Here is a 19568-nt window from a genome sequence, read left to right as displayed (position 1 = left end):
CTGAGATAAACAAGCCATCAAAACCCTTGAGGAGAATGCAGGCAAAAATCTCTTTGATCTTGGCCACAGCAACTTCTTACTGAACACGTCTCTGGAGGCAAGGGAAACAAAAGCAAAAATGAACTACTGGGACCGCATCAAAATAAAAAGCTTCTGCACAGCGAAGGAAACAATCAGCAAAACTAAAAGGCAACCGACAGCAGAATAGGAGAAGATATTTGCAAATGACATATCAGATGAAGGGTTAGTATCCAAAACCTACAAAGAACTTCTCAAACTCAACATCCAAAAAACAAATCATCCAGTGAAGTGGGCAAAAGACATGAATAGACACTTCTCCAAAGAAGACATCCAGATGGCCAACTGACACTTGAAAAAATGCTCAACATCACTCATCATCAGGGAAATACAAATCAAAACCACAATGAGATACCACCTTACCCCATCAGAATGGCTCACATTAACAACTCAGGCAACAACAGATGTTGGCAAGGAAGTGGAGAAAGAGGATCTCTTTTGCATTGTTGGTGGGAATGCAAGCTGGTGCGGCCACTCTGGAAAACAGTATGGAGGTTCCTCAAAAAGCTAAAAATAGAACTACCCTACGACCCAGCAATTGCACTACTAGGCATTTATCCACGGGACACAGATGTGCTGTTTTGAAGGGACACATGCACCCCCATGTTTACAGCAGCACTTTCAACAATAGCCAAAGTATGGAAAGAGCCCAAATGTCCCTCGAGGATGAATGGATAAAGAAGATGTGGTATATATATACAATGGAGTATTATTTGGCAATCAAAAAGAATGAAATCTTGCCATTTGCAACTACGTGGATGGAACCGGAGGGTATTATGCTAAGTGAAATTAGTCAAAGAAAGACAAATATCATATGACTTCACTCATATGAGGACTTTAAGAGACAAAACAGATGAACATAAGGGAAGGAAAAGAAAAATAATATAAAAACAGGGAGAGGGACAAAAAAGAAGTGACTCATAAATATGGAGAACAAACTGAGGGTTACGGGAGGGGTTGTGGGAGGGGGGATGGGCTAAACGGGGAAGGGGCATTACAGAATCTACTCCTGAAATCATTGTTGCACTATATGCTAACTAATTTGGATGTAAATTTTAAAAAATAAAAAATAAAATTAAAATAAATAAATAAAAACAAAACCAAAACTATTGCTCCTACAGGATTTCTTATGAGTTCCTCAATAACTATTAATTTAAATTAATTTCATGTATATATTTTCTCCTTTAAGAGAGAGAAACAAAGTCAATTTTCTCCCTGCTGTCCCTTAAAGAATTAATGTAGACATTCCTATCATTCCTTCTAGAAATGTGTGAATTACCAGTCCTCTATGTATTTTAAAAGAAAAATATTGTAGGGGCACCTGGGTGGTTCAGTGGGTTAAGCGTCTGACTCCTGGGTTTTCAGCTCAGATCACGATCTCAACGGTTTGTGAGTTCGAGCCCTGAATCGGGCTCTACCCTGACAGCGCAGAGGCCACTTGGGATACTCCCCCTCTCTCTCCCCCTCCCCACTCGTACTCTGTATCTCTCAAAATAAATTAATTTTTTAAACATTAAAAATAAAGGAAAGAAAAATACTGTCTAAGGAAATATAATTATACCACACGTAATTGAATGAGTAAATATGGATACATGTGAGTCAATTTACTCATATATATGAGTAAATAATGATATAGAGCTTACCTAAAGTATTTTAATATGTTGTCCATAAAGTAGGTCCACATGCTATGTATGTATGTGGGAATCATCAAGACACAAGCAGTATAATGGACTTTTTAAAGCACAGTATGTAATGATTTTTACCACGAAATAACGATCTGATGAAATAACAAGTCATTGTAATTTATAACCGTTTACCTGCACAAAAGGATTTTAAAGAAGCACACATTTAAACGTGCCATATTGAACACTCTAATATATTTTTTAAATACAAGTCAAAAGAATCAGAGCTGACTAGTATACCTTGAGCTTTTTTTAAACTAAAGATAAGTAAGTATTTTTGAAGGAGTAGAAAAATGGAGGTAAGTTGGTAACTGCAGTGAGCACTAGATTAAGTATACAGTCACAGCACAAGAAAGGGTCTTAACAGCATGACTAGTAAGTACATCTCCCTCACTTCACTAAGAGAATAGAAGCTAAATGATGTTCTCAAGGTCACACAGCTGGCTAGAAGCTGCGCCGTTTCTTAGCAACCAGGATTAAAAGAAAAACACAAGTTTTATAGCTCTCACTGCCTAATAAAAAGAAACAAAACTAGTGTTGGCTAATTTTATATATATATATACATATATATACACATACATATATTTCTATATATATATGTGTGTATATATATGTATATATATATTTCTATACAATAAATAAGAAACCAGAGCTGAAATAATAAAATATATGCTGTTTTAGAACATTGAGAATTTCTCCTGAAGGAGAGGGAGGGGAAAAAAAAAAAAAAAAAAGCCACATCTATTTACCCACTAATATACCAAAAGAAATAACGAAAACATTGGAATTCTGACCCTTTAGCAGGTTTCTACTAATCCAGTATTTGAGAACCATCTTGAATAAACAAATGTGGGACTTTTTTTAATATGTATGTCTGAAAACTACAGAAATCTTGTGAATATTTCTATTTTGTAAGAGGAAGATTAAATCTCTTAAATATCAGAGATGAGGAACAGGAAAAATTGAGGATATTCCCAGGTTTTTAACCTGTGACATTAAGCAGATGATGGTGCCATGTATCTGAGATAAACAACCAACCCACGTATGAGTAAAGACGTGAAGGAAATAGTAGGCCTAGCAGTGCAGATATCTGAGGAAAACATTTTGAAATCAGAAGGAAAGCAAGTGGAAAATCCCTAAGGTAGGTGTGTACCTGGTGTGTTTAACACACCAAGCAAAGAAGGGAATAGGAAATGAAATCAGAGCTGTCGTCGGGAAGTAGGAGGTCACAGAAATCAGACAAAGTACATTCACAAACCGTAATGAAACTAAATGAGAAGTCGGTAACCAAAAGATACCTGGAAAACCTCCCAATATTTGGAACTCAAACAACACACTTCTAAATGACTCATAAGCCAAAGAAGTCTTGAGAGAATTTCTTTATTTCAACTAAATGACAGTGAAGACACAAAATATCAAAATTGTATAGCTAGGCAGCTACAGCAGTGCCTAGAAGGAAATATACAGCATTAAAATCCAAGTATTAAAACAGAAGCAAGGGCGGCTAGGTGGCTCAGTTGGTTGAGTGTCCGACTTCAGCTCAGGTCCTGGTGTCTGAGTTCGAGCCCCTCATCAGACTCTGTGCTGACAGCTCAGAGCCTGGAGCCTGCTTTGGATTCTGTGTCTCCTTCTTTCTCTGCCCCTTCTCCACTTGTGCTCTCTCTCTCTCTCTCTCTCTTTCTCTCTCAAAAATAAACATTAAAAACATAATTTTAAAATAAAAAAAAAAGATGGATCATGGGCATCAGGAAAGACTTAAAAATAATAAATAAAATAAAATAAAATAAAATAAAATAAAATAAAATAACAAAAATTAAGAAAATAAAACAGAAGATCAGGGCACCTGCGTGTCTCAGTTAAGTGTCCAACTCTTGATTTCAGTTTAGGTCATGATCTCGCAGCTCGTTGAGTTCGAGTCCCAAGTCGGGCTCTGGGCTGACAGCTCAGAGCCTAGAATCTGCTTCAGACTCTGTGTCTCCCTCTCTCTCTGCCCTCCCCCAACTCACACTCTGTCTCCATCTCTCTCTCTCTTGAAATATAAAGAAACATTAAAAAAAAAATTTTAATATCATTAAAATTGATAAACCTCAAATGTAAACAAGAAAAAAGTTAAACAAAAGCAAGAAAACACAAATTATCAATATTAGGAATAAAATAAGACATCAGTACAGAGCCCACAAACATTAAAAGAGAATACTAGCATAGCATAATTCAATGCCCATAAATTCAATAATTTAGATAAAATACAGTTAAGAATTTGAAAGACAAAAACTACCAAAACCTACTCAAGAATAAACAGATAACTCAAATAGCCCTATTATCTATTAAATAACTGCATTTTTGGTTAAAAACCTTTCAAAAGAGAAAATCTCAGGCTCAGATGGGTTTCCCTGGTGAATTCTACCTAACATTTAAGGGCAAAAGATGGGGTAGAGTTTACTTAAAAAAAAAAAAAATTTTTTTTAACATTTAAAGGAGAAATAATACCAATTCTATACAATCTCTTCCAGAAAATAGGAAACCACTTCCCAAGTCATTTCATGAGCATTCTCCTAAAACCAAAACTGGGAAAAGATGTTACAAAGAAAGAAAACTGCAGATCAGTATCTCTCATTACATTCTAGAAGCAAAAACCCTCAAAAATATACCAGCGAACAGGGCCCAGAAATATTTACATCATGACCAAGTAGATTTCATCCCAAGAATGCAAGGTTGGTTCATCATTTGAATATTGATCAATGTAATTTAGCATAATAAAAAAATGTTAGAAAAGCCATATGTCATATCAAGAGACTCAGAAAAAATAGTATTTGACAAGATTCACCACCTATTCATAATAAAAACTGTCAGCAAATTAGGAATACTCACATCATACTTAATGGCAAGAGACTGAATGCCTTCCCCCCATGAGATCAAGAACCAGGCTCAGAGGTCCTCTCTCACCACTCCTACAGGGGAGGGACCTGACAGATACTACTTTAACCAAGCGATCAAGACTATCATCACTGGTGATAAATCGTGTTAATGGCATGTACCCCTTGAAATGATGGGATGAGAAAGGTATTTCACCTCTGTGGTATTCTTCCCAAGCCCATAACCTCAATCTAATGATGAGAAAAACGTCTGACAAATACAACTTGAAGGACATGCTACAAAATACCTGACCAGCACTCTTCAAACCTATCAAGATCTTGAAAAGAAAAGGAAGACTAGGGTAGTGTCCAAGCCAAGAGGAGACTAAGGACCTATGACAACTACATGCAATGTGGTATCCTAGAGTAAAGGGACATCAGTAAAAGAACTGGTAAAATCCAAGTAAGTCTATAGTCCCATTAATGGTGATGTACCACTGTTAATTTCTTAGTTTTGACAAATATACTAAGGTTATGTAAGATATTACTTTTAGAGGAAACTGGTGAAACGTATGCTGGAATTCTCTGAACTATTTTTGTGACTTTTCTGAAAACCTAAAGTAATTCCCCCAAAGTATATTTTTTTAAAAAGCAAAAGGGCAGGAAATGATATACCGTGTAAACACTAACCAAAAGAAAGCTCAAGTACATTAATATCAGATAGAGTACACTTCAAGTTCTATTTCTAGGGATAAAGACAAATATGACATAACTATAAAGGAGTTAAATCACCCAGAAAACGTAACAACCCTAACTGTATATGCACCTAACTACAGAAATCAAAATACTTGAACTACTAGTAAAACTGATAGATTTGAAAGAAGAGACAAATCCACCTTTGTGGAGACTTCAGTACTCTACTCTTTGTGATCACTAGAATGAGTGGATAGAAAATAACTTTAGAGATACAGAAGACCTGAAAAATATCATCAAGCAACCTGACCAAATTCACATTTACAGAACATCACACCCAACAGCAGAACACACATGCTTTTCAAGTGCGTATGAAATATTCGCCAAGATCAACCATTTTCTGGGCCATAAAACAAATCTCAGCAAATGTGAAAGAACTGAAGTCAAACACAGTACGTTCTGTGACCACTACAGAATTAAACTAGAAACCCCTAACAGAAAGGTATCTGGTAAAATCCCCAAATAACTGGAAAATCATGTGAGGTATACATATACACCATCCACACGTAAACTATCCCCCTATCCTCCTCCTCCCCACCATTATCCGAGCAGCAAGGAGAGGTGTCCTCTCGCCTACAAGCCCAGGCTGTGGACTTTTGTGAATCCTTTCCCTCTTAAGACCATCCACTTTTCAAGCAAATATAGTTTATAATTTTATTACCAAGAGAATTTCTAAATAAATACAGTTTATAAACTTATTACAAGAGAATTTATAGGGGCGCCTGGGTGGCGCAGTCGGTTAAGCGTCCGACTTCAGCCAGGTCACGATCTCGCGGTCCGTGAGTTCGAGCCCCGCGTCGGGCTCTGGGCTGATGGCTCAGAGCCTGGAGCCTGTTTCTGATTCTGTGTCTCCCTCTCTCTCTGCCCCTCCCCCGTTCATGCTCTGTCTCTCTCTGTCCCAAAAATAAATAAACGTTGAAAAAAAAAAAATCAAAAAAAAAAAAAAAAAAAAAGAGAATTTATAGGACAATTCTAAGTCAGCCAGACTTCTCAGTCTGATTTTTCGTATGTGAACATATAACTCTCATCCTGCCCAAAACATATTCAAACCAAATCTACAATGTGCAAAACTCTTTAGAGAAAAGATATTTTCTGATATTTTTTAGTCCCGCAAAATGAACAGTATTTTTTAATTGTAATATTATTGCATCCAATCCTTAATGAAACACAGGCACTTTCTGAATCATGGCCATTTACTTTACAAATTACCCTTTTTTTTTTTTAAAGCTGTGAAAATGGGGGTGCCTGGGTGGTTCAGTCGGTTAAGCACCCAGCTCTTGATTTCAGCTCAGGTCATGATCTCCCAGATTGTGAGTTAGAGCCCCGCCTCGGCCTGGTCGGGCTCCACACTGTTGGCTGGAGCCTGCTTGGGATTCTCTCTCCCCCTCTCTGCCCTTCCCCCACTCGTTCTTTCGCTGTCTCCCTCTCAAAATAAATAAACTTAAAAAAAAAAAAAAAGCTGTGAAACCGTTCACCTCTTGAAGGAGTTTCTGCCCTACAGGGATGCCCATTAGCACCACCTAGTGGATGAAATAATAAACTGGGATTCAACAACTTCCCTGTATCTAAGAATTGAGGGTACTCGGCTAAAGCAGGATGGAGCCTTCAATTCTATCAGGCCCAACCCATTATATTATATGAAGGGAAGAGGGGGAAGCGGTGCCCGAAGAACCCAAGCGACTTGAATACGGCCACAAACACAGATGCCACATCCCCTTATTTTTAACAATAGCAAATTGGCCCTTTCTATTGCACGTTATAGCCATGTGCAAACAAATTAACCTCAACCATCTGGAAAATTTATCTGGAAATAGATCACAGACTTAAAATTAGGAGCTAACACCTTAAAACTGCTAAAAGAAAACAAAAGAAAAAATCTTCATGAGCTAGAACTTGGCAAAGATCTCTTAAACAGAACACAAAAAAATACCAATTATAAAGGGGGAAAAAAAATCAATAAATTAGATCTCATCAAATTAGGCCACAACAAAGCAAAAAAAAAAAAAAAACCCTTTCCTCTTTAAAAAATAGTTTTTACAAAAATTCAAAAAAACCACAGACTAGGAAAAAATGTCTCCAAAACATATATCCAACAAACGGGCAAAAGCTTTGAACAGATACTTTACCAAACAAGACGTATGGCTGGCTTATAAGCTCACATAAAGATGTTCAATGTCCACTGGTCATTTGGGAAATCCAAATCCCAAATTATTGGGAAATCCAATATACAATGAAATATCATCACATTGGACCACTAGAAATACCACTAAATACCTTGAAACTAAAAAGGCTGTCACACTCTGCCTGGAAATGTTAAATTATTGTTTTGGAAACAGGTTAGCAGTTTCTTAAAAACATAAGTATGTACCTATTACATGACCCAGCCATTGCTCTCCTAGCTGTATCCCAGAGGAGGAAAGCACACGTCCACCAAAGATTTGTACGTGAATGTTCACAGCCACTTAAGTCTGTGGTAACCAAAACCTGGAAATTACCCAAGTGTCCATCAATGGATGAACAGAGAAGCAAAATAGGTTATATTCTTAAAATGGGAGTAATTATCAATAATAAACCGAAATAAACTATTGACACATGCAACATTATACATGAACTTCACAATAATTAAGCTGAGCAAAAGAAGCCAGACCAAAAAAAATAGATATTCTGATACATTTCTATAAAATTCTAAAAACTGCAAACTAAGCCATAGTGACACAAAGTCGATCAGTGGTTGCCTAGAGTGGGAGAGAGGATCAGAGGAAAGGGAGAGGGTATTAAAAAGGGACACAAAGTTACTTTCTTTTATACATACATAGTTATATATTTGTCATATATGTGTGTGTATCAAAATTCACTAAATTGTACAGTTAAAATATGTGTAGTTTATTGGCAATCAATTATACCTCAAAAAACTATAAAAATGGAAATACATGCATTCACCATATAACCCAGCATCCCGTGTTTAGGCATTTATCCAAAAGATATGAAAACATATGTCTACATTGTAAAGCAGATCAATGGTTGGGGCGCCCAGGTGGCTCAGTCGGTTAAGCGTCCCACTTCGGCTCAGGTCATGATCTTACACTCCGTGAGTTCGAGCCCCACGTCGGACTCTGTGCTGACAGCTCAGAGTCTGGAGCCTGCTTCAGATTCTGTGTCTCCCTCTCTCTCTGTCCCTCCCTGCTCACTCTCTCTCTCTCTCTCTCTCTCTCTCAAATATTAAAAACAAATTTTTTAAAAAGAGACCACCAGCAACTACCCTTTCCTAAACACCACTCTGTGCCAAGCATTGTGCCTTCTACATACATCTCCTCTAATCTTAACAATCCTACAGCGTAGGTATTATTATTCCCATTTTAGAATAGAAGGCTTGGACTCAGAGAAGCTAAGCAATTTGCCCAAGGTCTCTCAGTAAGTAAATGAGTGAGCCCCAGCTTCCAAGAATAAATCTGGTCTGACACTATAAAGTATTTCTGACATAATGTCCCGCCTTCTCGACACCCAACATACTTATTAACTGGGGATGACCTCTATCTTCTACTGAACTCTAAGAAAAATGCATTTGCTTCCTTAAACGGGTACTTCCCTGAACACAAGTATCTGCTGGTATAGTCATTCATTCCCCAGGTGATGCCTAACGTATAACAAGGACTCAATAAATATTCTGTATGTTTTAACTTAAACTCCTAAGACTTATTCTCAAGTAACTATTAGTTACGTTACAAATCTTTTCCATTGTTAGTATCTCGGCCTCTACTTCACAAGATAAACACGGCCCAAATCTTGCATAATCACATCATGTTAGCCAGTTCCAGATCTTCCCCATGACATGATGTGGGTCACTTTTACATTGATGACAATAGTTTACTTTTTTTAAAGCTTTTTCTACAGTTCCCATGAGAGCCTTCTGCTTTCGACTGATGTCACAGACAGAGCCTTCTGAAGCTTCAGTAAATAGGAAAAAAAAAAAAGAGTAGATGCCACTGTTATTCTCATGACAAAAGACAAGGAAAAGGAGATGGAAATAATCACCAAACCCCTTATATTCAGTGACCCAGTACTTTTCCAAAACAGGGAATTCAAGGTTTGCCAAGGACTAATGTGGCCTAAGCAATAATGTAAGACATATATTTAGCTGGAATCCATTATATACCTCTCTTGATATGTGAAACACTGATCCCTCTATCCCAAAACATGGAAGTAAAGATGCTTCCTATTTCTATGCAGAAGTCATTTGAGCATCACCTTCAATGATTGATGAAGAAGAGGATGATTATTTGCACAATTTTTTTTTTAATGGGACCTCTTGGAATCACTAAAAGGGCACCAACTGAAGGTGGTACTTCTAGAAGACCTTCTAACCAAACAGTCTAGTAGCATAAGGACTAACTAGAAAAACTTACAGAAACACTCTTGTAAGGAAAGAAAGATGTTCAATGGCATAAGTAAATCATGCACAGGAAAACAGAAACCTCTTCAGGCTATGAAGCAGGCAGTTCTTAATCAAAATGCTAGAAAATTTACATACTATAAAGTTTGACACTTTGTTTCCTAAAATATAAGGGTTGGGACCACTCATACACTGCTGACAGTAGTTTAAATTGGCACAATTTAGAAAACTTTTCAGCAGTATCGTTTAAGCTAGAGATATGCATATACTGATGACCAATAATTCTACTTCTGTGAAAATAACTGAAAGAAATGTGTACATGAACATTTGTAGCAGCATTAATCAGAATAGCCAAAAACTGAAAACAAGCCAGATGCCCATCAACAGTGGAATGAATAAATAAATTGTGGCCTATAATGGAATACTCTACAGCAGTGAAAATGAACAATCTATTTCTCCATGTAATAATACGGACAAATCTCTTTTCGAAAAGGTTCAGCGAAAACTAAGCACAAAACAGTACATTCCATGGTTCCTACCATACAACATTCAAAATCAGGCAAACTAATCTATGATGTTAAAAGTCTGGATGGTAGGGGCGCCTGGGGGGCTCAATGAGTTAAGCATCCAACTTCAGCTCAGGTCATGATCTCATGGTTCACAGGTTCAAGCCCCACATCAGGCTCTCTGCTGTCAGCACAGAGCCCACTTTGGATCCTCTGTCTCCCTCTCTCTCTCTCTCTCTCTGCCTCTCCCCTGCTGGTGTTCTCTCTCTCTCTCTCTCTCTATCTCAAAATAAATAAAGAAACTTAAAAAAATACATTCTTTTAAAGGGATGGTAGTTACTCTTTGCAGGAAATATGAGGAAATTGGCAGGCGTACAAGGGAGGCTAATATGATAGATTATGTTCTATTAATCTGTGTGCCGGTTACATGGGTGTGTTCACTTGTGAAAATTCAACAAGTTACATATTTATGATATGTGCACATTTCTGCAGATGTCCAAAAAGTTGTTTTAAAAACCAAGGGGCACATGGGTGGCTTAGTCAGTTAAGCCTCAGACTTCGGCTCAGATCATGATCTCACAGTTCATGGGTTCAAGCTCCACGTCGGGCTCTGTGCTGACAGCTCAGAGCCTGGAGCCTGCTTAGGATTCTGTGTCTCCTTCTCTCTGCCCCTCCCTAGCTCCTGCTTTCTGTCTCCAAAAAAAAAAAAAAAAAAAAAAAATTAAAAAAAATTTTTTTCATGTTTTAAAAAACAAAAAAAAAAATGCCTATGAAAAAGTACTTCTTTAACTGAGATTCCTAGCTCACTAATTTTTTTTTTTTTTTTTTTTGTATACAAAAGTGAAGGAATAACAGACCAGACCATCGGCCAAACTGAATGCAGAAACAAGGGGAACGGCCTGGGTATCCAAGGACAAAACAAGGTGATCACAGTGCCAGCTTTGAAAAAGGATAGTGTCTCTCTCAGCATGGTGTTAAAGATTTTCCCAATTAAACAACACTCTCCACTTCCTTGTCAAAGGCAGGCTGAAAGCTCACGGCTAATAGGCTGCTTTCTAGAATGCTCACAGGCTTCTGCCCGTCTAATTGAGTTGTAACCAAGAGTCACCTACATTGCATTTGTTCTCAGATCAGTTTATCCCAATTTCACTTGCCATTGCAATTACATAATTTAATTAAATATTGCATAAAAATACAATGCCGAAAGAGTCATTTCTATGAAAGCTAAATTGTAAGTTTTAGAAACACTCAATAAAGATAAGTTCCCAAAGAAAATTGCTATTGAAATAGAAAGAATAAGACACCTTGCAGAAGATGAGTAGAAAATCACAAAAATCTAGGACCATGTTTTCAAAATTCTTCATAAGCCAACTTTTTGAATTCTCACTCAGCTTTAAAGAAACATAAACTTGACATTTTAAGTGCATTATGGGGGTAATCTATACAAAAAAGCAGATCCTGTACAGGTGTGCTGTTTCAAAGGGGCACATGCACCCCCACGTTTACAGCAGCACTATCAACAATAGCCAAAGTATGGAAAGAGCCCAAATGTCCATCAGTGGATGAATGCATAAAGAAGATGTGGTATATATATATACAATGGAGTATTACTCAGCAATCAAAAAGAAGGAAATCTTGTCATTTACAACTACGTGGATGGAACTGGAGGGTATTATGCTAAGTGAAATTAGTCAGAGAAAGACAAAAATCATATGACTTCACTCATGGGGATTTTAAGAGACAAAACAGATGAACATAAGGGAAGGGAAACAAAATAACATAAAAACAAGGAAGGGGACAAAACATAAGAGACTCTTAAATATAGAGAACAAACAGAGAGTTGCTGGAGGGGGTGTGGGAGGGGGGATGGGCTAAATGGGTAAGGGGAATTAAGGAATCTACCCCGAAATCATTGTTGCACCATGTGCTAACTAATTTGGATAGATGGATGGATGGATGGATGGATGGATGGATAGATAGATAGATAGATAAATGTAGACCCTGAACTGTAATCAGACCTATACTCAAAGAAAAGGCAGTAGACATACAACAAAAGACTGGTAAACAAATTCGAATTTTCTTTTCCCTAAAAGAAAACGTTGAACGTAGGCACCACATTGATGAGTCCCCAGGTTGACCAATTTTTTTTTTTGGATTAGCTAGCCAACAGTCTACTCCAATTGTGAGGTATTAAAAAGGCTCTTCTGTACGTCACTCAAGAAAACTGGGCAAGCAAACTAGACATTCAGGTGCCCACCGCACATATACACACACAGTCTCTCTCAATGCACACACACAACCCTTCAACACCCACCTCACTGAAACAGTACTAAAACGCAGAAAGGCATCCAAAAAAGAAATTAATAGTGAAGATGAAAGAAGTCTGGGGATGTAGAAGATCTTAGAAATAAGGACACACAAAGGAGTTCTTCACACAACTTTTCACATTTGCACAGCAAACAGGATAGGTATTTTGAAAGATAAAACAACCAGGGACACTTGGGAGGCTCAGTTGGTTAAGTTTCTGACTTCAGCTCAGGTCATGCTCTTACAGGTCATGGGTTTGAGCCCCGTGTCAGGCTCTGTGCTGACAGCTCAGAGCCTGGAGCCTGCTTCGGATTCTGTGTCTCCCTCTCTCTCTGCCCCTCCCTTGCTCCCACTCTGTCTCTCTTTCTCTTTCTCTCTCTCAAAAATAAATAAACGTTAAAAAAAATTAAAGATAAAACAATCAAACCCTAGCCATAGCCAAGCTCATCACTGAAGTTCTTCCCCCCCTATCCTACTGCTGTCCTGTTCTGGTCTTGAATGGGAGAGTTCCCAGATGCGATCAGGGGTAGCCAGAGTTTATAGCACTTTGGTTCTTTTGTTAATTTCCAGATTTGGCGGCAGAAATCTCCTCTGAGATATCACTAGGGGGAGCACTTACTCCTTTAAAAAATAAAAAAAGGTGGGGGGTGGCGATTAGGAAGGGGAAAATTTCCTAATTAAAGACGCACACTTTAGGTGACTGTCCCTGGAAGACAAAGTGCAAAATGTTTTAAAACTCACAGTGTAAAGTGACTGGAAAAGCAGCAACATAAAAGTGAGGTTAGGTACATTAACCAATCAATATAATTTATGCATAACGTTAAGAGCAAACATTGCTTAAGATAGAGTCATTTGGTACAAAAATATAAATCTGTAAAACAGGCTGACCTTATCACTCAGTTTAAAAATGTTTAATTAGAACTCGACCTTATCACTCAGTTTAAAAATGTTTAATTAGAATTTGTGAAGGTCCTGGTTTCTGATAAATCCTATTAGTAAAGGAAGTTAATAGGTATCTATCACAAACTTCAGTCGACATACTTTACTTGCCAGATACTTTACTAAATTACTGGATGGCAAAATTAATATTGTTATCCTTTCTTAAAAGTTTGAAATGTACCTTGAGAACCTAAGTAACAAGGAAGTAAGGACTGGGAAAAGAGACAGAAGGAAATTAACATTAAATGGGTACCTATTCTGTATCAGGGCTCCCCACATTACACAACCTTAGGAAACAGGAATTGCCATTTCCAATTTACAGATGAAAAAAAGAGACCGCAAAATGTGTTCCTGGTCAAACAGAATAATAAACAGTAGAATAAGCTATACTCTAAATCTGTCTGATTCTACCGTCCACAATACAAAAAAAAAAATCAGAAGTTGTTTAACTCATCTGGCATTTTGGTCAACTTAAAATAAATAAATACACTTTATGAAGACGTATATGTTTATATCACAGCACAGAACCAGAAAGAATGAAACAGCAACAACATAAAAGACGGCTTGCCCTCTGGGAGCTTACAATGAAAGAAAATGTTCACACACACAGGCTAAGGAATACAATGTAGTGATTAATCACCACTTGAGGGAAGCCATCAATAAGTGATAAGGGAGCTCACAGAAGCCTGGGCTCCACTTGGTTTCAGCAATCAATAAAGACTCTCCGTTAGAGGCAAGATCATAGCTGGATCCTGGGGATGGAAAATGTTGAACCGGTATAATGAAAGGTATCGCAGGACAGGGACAAGCAGAGCTAAGGACGAAGATGATGACTAGGAGTAACAGCGAAGAGGCAGGACTGTTTCAAAAAGTAAAGGACTGAGTGGAAACCACCCAAGTGTCCATCAACCGATGAATGAACAAGCAAAAGGTGATACACCCACACAATACAATACTACTCGGCAACAGAAAGAAAGCAAGCTCTGATACGCGCTACAACATGGATGAACCTTGAAAACATTACGCTCGGTCAAAGAGGCTGGTCACAAAAGGCCACATACTGTGTAATTACATGACATGTCCAGAAGAGGCAAATCCATAGAGACAGGAAGAAGACTAGTGATTCCCAAAGGCGGGAAGGGGGGGGGGGGAGAAGCGGGGAGTGACTGCAAAGAGATATAGTTGTTTCTTTGGGGGATGATAAAAATGTTCTACAGCTGATTGAGGTGACGGCTGCACAGCTCTGTGAAAACACTAAAATCCACTGAACTGCACACTTGACATGGGTGAACCGTAGGGCAAATGAACTGCGTCTCAATCAAGCCATTAAAAAAAAAAAGTCGAGGGCCTGGTGGAACATCACATTGCACAGCTAAGAGGGGGCCACTTCTGCCAAGTTTAAGGGTCTAGAACTGATCTGGAGGCAGTCAGAGGTATTTAAGTAAAGATTTACCAAATGAAAGCACAGTGTACTAACTTAGGGCTCTTCTCTAGCAAAATTATTCCCATATTTCAAGTACGTTTCTAAAGTGCATGCCAAAATCACCAAGAAGACAGAGAACAGGAAAAAGATGATGTGATAGGATCTTGACTAAGCCACAAGCTGTGACAATTAGGAAAGCTGTTTTGCTTCAGCACGAAATGCCACAGATGGATGGACCAGCATCGTATTTATGCAAAACCACAAATTCATCTGTGTCACGTCTTCAAATACCGTAATGTTCTAAACTTAATTACGAAAACTGCATTAACAATTGATCTGCCATATTTTAGGGTAAGATAATGAACAGCGTGATTTGTTTTTCGCTGGATGACAGTCCTCTGTATGTAAGGTTTCAGATATTAGATTCAATCCCAATGCTACCAGAACCTCCACGGATATACAGCTTGTGTGATGCAAACAAACTTGTCGGAATTCTAATGTAACGTAATATTCCAAAACAGTTTTAATATACAAAATAAGAGAGCTGAAGAAACAAATCTGATATTCAAAGACAGAGAGGGAGGAAAAAAAATCTGGATATTAAAGATCCGATACAAAGGGTAAAGTACTCGAAAATAAAGCTGAAAATCAAAGAAAAAAACAAAAAAAAACCAGGTCTCGGTAGGAGGTTCTACACCACTGGAAAGTACGATGAAAAAATAAAAGGCTCAATATAAGCAGATGAGGCTGTACCAGAACTTATCTATAACACAATCCCACACCCTCCCCTGAATCCTAGGGAAGAAAGAAACCTTTCAGGCAGTGTGCTGTTATTCCTTCAGAAGCTGTCCTAAAGGTGAAATCCCACTCTCCCCCAGGGGGTGGTAAGGCCGTAGGAATCCAAGAAGAAGTCGGAGGGAGAACCTATACACAACCAAACCTGTGTTCGCCTTCCGAGTCACCTTGCAAACCTCCTTCAAGGTAGATGAGCCACAAGAAACTAAAGGAGACATCAGATCTCTTTTAAAACTTTGTCTAAGAATGAGAGGACCCATCTGTCTCTAAAGGGCTTTGTAAATTCCAGAACTGGATGAAACTTACGTTCTGTGCCTAAGAAATACAGACAACTTAAGACACCACGGTTCACTAACAAACAATAAAAGCAACATAGAAAACAAGTACAAGTACGTGCTCCTTAAAAAGAAGCCTTGTCATTGATATCTAGAGAAAGGTATCTGCTGTCACAAGTAAGTAGAGCAAGGCTGTCCGTTTCTTAATGTAAGAAGTTATGCGAAAGAGAATTCCGTAGGAGAGAAGTAGGAAATTATTACAAATCATTAACTGCTATATGTTAACAGATACTTATGCAAAGTCTCCTCGATTGTCTACCTACTCTAAACAAAAAAACCGTGGGAAAAGGCAGAAGTTTACAACTGTTGTTCACCATATTGGACATGTTAATTACTAAGGAATAAAGTACTTCAACTATAACACAATCAAGTATCAAAAAAAGGTTAAACATGGAATTATTCTGTGTAAACACCAAAAACACAGTTAACTCATACATAAATGAAAGTTTTCTTTTAAATAAATAGGAAGAAACAATGACAGCATGCTACCAAAGATCACCAAAAGAGGGGAAATAACACCAACATAAGGTCTAATATCCAGAAAGATTTTCAAGTGATAGAATTATTAGAGAGAACGTCTAAATTGTAAGCACGCTACAATTCTGACTGAGTGCAGAAACCCAAGAGGCCATGAAAAGGCTAAAGAATAATTAAGAGAATGAAAGTCATAGAGGGATTTTTTTTTTTTTTTTTAAACAGGATCCTCCACTGAGTAACATGGGACCAGACACATGACCTATAAATTAGAAAGGAGAACGGGAAACTTGCCAGCACCTGAAACTGGCAAAGCTGACCTAAGCTAAGGAAACAAGGATGATAAATATCTGGGCAGGTAAATAACACCAGGTTTCAAAAATCTGATTCTAAAAAACAGAAGTGAAAACTCACTTGCCAAAGGGGAAAACATGTCACTGCAAGTTAAAGAAAAGTTTTAAAACAAATGGACACAAACTACCTTAGGAAAATTTCTGCTTCTGAAGTATTTTCACAGCTAAATTCATTAATGTTCACTGCATTAGCTTTTAGGAAGCTAAATCCAAAGTGTTTGAAACAGTTGAAATTTGGTAAATATTTCTAATAACCATTTGCGTTGAGCAATTCTGCAGAGTTTGTGAGATTAAACTTAAATGAGAGTAGGCTCAATTACATTTTAAAATCTTTCAGACAAAATGACGAAGCTTACATAGCAAAAGTAATATAAAACAGGATATCCTGAGCAACCAATTGAACTACCCTATGGGGGGGGGGGGTGGGGGAAGGGGGATTCTATATAGCAAATAGCACATCACAGTCCTACTCTATGGGTAACTTAAAATTAATCACTGGACATTCTTTAACTCTCATCTAAACTTAGTGGATCTGTGGGAGAACAACCAAAGCCAGAAAATAAGGATGAGATCAAATTCAAACCCTTGGCTGTTCTATTCCTCCTGCTCCAAGGGATATTCTGTAAGTTGGTTGTCTTATTTGATCTCAGTTCTCAAATGCGTTAAGTCCATACCAAAACCGTATAACATAATCAAGTGCTACACATGCCAAAGTACCCTGTTCAAGTAAATCTGAACAGAACCTGTAACCTGACATCTCACAACGGCATTCATCCACGCAGCCACAGGGAAACCGCAACAATTTCACAGAAAGACTTCGGGAAATACCTGAGCAGATAAACAGCCCTTTCAATATCACTGAGGTCTTCATCGACTGTCAATCTTTCTATTTCTTCGGGCGTCTGTCAAGCGTAAAATACAAATAAAATACAAATTATGTGCACAAACATGGATCAGTCTCGCCCCCCCAGTGACCCTCCCGGAACCCCACATGAGTAGAGACGAACGAAAAAGTTTCACAATTAAACATTATCACTGAAAACTAATCAAGGACTCTACATGCCCACCTCAACCACAGAGGTCTCTAATTTTCTTCAATTGTTGGGTTTGGTTGGTGGAGTTTGAGGTTGTTTTTGTTTTTTCTGTCGGTTTTTTCTTTTTTTTAAACTCTTCTAGCTTCTAGACTGAAGCTTAAGAATTACATTGTGGCTTTAGAACATTGCTGTTTAATTGAGTTTAATCGAGTTTAGAACTCGATTTTATATGCATATCTATACATACTTTTAATCTCTAATACCCCAAGGCGGTTTCTCCAGCATTTTCCACCCCAGAAAATGCTCAAAGGGGGAATGGATGCAAACTGCAGCCGAGTGAGTATGAAAAAAGACGAAATGTGGAGTGGGGGAAGGGAATAAACTCCGGGGCTGGAAGGAAATCAAAGATTCGCGATATTGCGGCAGGTGGGAGTGAGAGGAGCTAAAGGGAGCTATTGAGAGGACGGCTGGGGGAGGGGGTGGTCCGTAAAGTAGGTCTGCCAGCAGCGAGGGTTGGAGGCTGGGACCAAGATGACTCTGCGGGGTGGGGGAGAAAACTGAAGGCTGACTCCCTAAAGGCAGGTGGGGATCAGGGTCCCAGCTGGAGTCCTGGAGGGGCTGGGAAGAAAGGACGCGCAGTGACTCAGGATGGGGGCCAAGGGTCGAGAGGGCTCTGAAGATCGGTAGCAGGACGACTCCAGCATGGGTGCTGGGTGGGAGGTGAAGGGAGGCCTGGCTGACTTGGGGGCACAGGCGACCGAGCTTGCTCGGATGGAGGAAGGGGCGAGCGGGATCCGGGGTGTCTCAGGGAGGGGGGGGCAGGAGCTGTAGTGACTGAGGAGTGGGACGGGGACAGGTGGGGGGGCACTCAGGAGGGGACCAGGAGCGGCTGGAGGGGCAGCTCCCGCAGGGCGGAAGGATGAGGGGCCAAGGCTGTCCTAGAGGGGCGGCTCGGGGGACACCGCTGGGCCGGCCGTTCCTGGGGCGGCTTGGGAAAGGGGTCCGGGGCGGGGGGCTGGGAGCCCAGTGCGTGCGAGGGGCCAGTCCCTCGGGGATTGAGGTCCGAGCTGGGAGAACCGGGGCTGCGTCGAAGCACGGGCGCCGGCAGGGGCCGGTTTAGGGTGACACGGCGACTGGAGGAGGACTGAGGGGCCAGCCCGACTCCGAAAGGGTCCCGGGTCGCTCGGGAAGGAAAAGGGGACGGGACGGGACGGGGTCGGGGCGCGGGCCGGCCGCCAGGCGCCCTGCGGGCACTTCCTCCTCCCCGGTGCGCACCTTGAGGCTCCGGCGGACCGGCCTCTCGATGATGGTGAGCTCCTGCAGGTCCTCCATGTAGCCGAACAGGCTGTTCTGACTGAAATCCATCGCGTCGGCGGCGGGCGGCGGCGGATGCATGGACCGCCGGGCCCCCTCGCCGCCCGGGCCAGAGCGGCCCCGGGATGCCGGACGCTCGCAGCCCCGCGACCGCCCACCAGCAGGACTTTCTCCCGCTCTCGGCCGCGGGAGCCCGGCGGGAGGCTGGCTGGCGGCGGGAGACGGAGCGCGGCCGCCGGGGGCGGGGCGGGCAAAGCGAGGGGGCGGGGCGGGGCGCGCGGGCGGGCTGTGGGGGCGGGGCCAGGGGCGGGGGAGGGGCCACAAGCCTGCCTC

General features: G+C 40.1%; 1 protein-coding gene across 2 annotated transcripts in view; it reads right to left on the bottom strand.

Annotated features, from left to right (window-relative positions):
• The window catches only part of PPP4R4 (protein phosphatase 4 regulatory subunit 4), a 103611-nt gene extending 84295 nt beyond the window's left edge, over positions 1–19316 (bottom strand). For both annotated transcript variants that reach the window (XM_030319873.1, XM_030319874.1), the window contains exons 1-2: positions 19197–19316; positions 17716–17789 (exon numbers count right to left, since the gene is read on the bottom strand). In XM_030319873.1, coding sequence (XP_030175733.1) covers positions 17716–17789; positions 19197–19316 — 194 coding nt within the window. The remainder of the gene's footprint in view (positions 1–17715; positions 17790–19196) is intronic.
• Between the last annotated feature and the right edge of the window lie 252 nt (positions 19317–19568).

The sequence above is a fragment of the Lynx canadensis genome, chromosome B3 (assembly GCF_007474595.2).
Source record: "Lynx canadensis isolate LIC74 chromosome B3, mLynCan4.pri.v2, whole genome shotgun sequence".
Classification (NCBI taxonomy): Eukaryota; Metazoa; Chordata; class Mammalia; order Carnivora; family Felidae; genus Lynx; species Lynx canadensis.
Note: the sequence above shows the minus strand (reverse complement) of the source record. Positions and strands in the feature narration are given on the sequence as shown.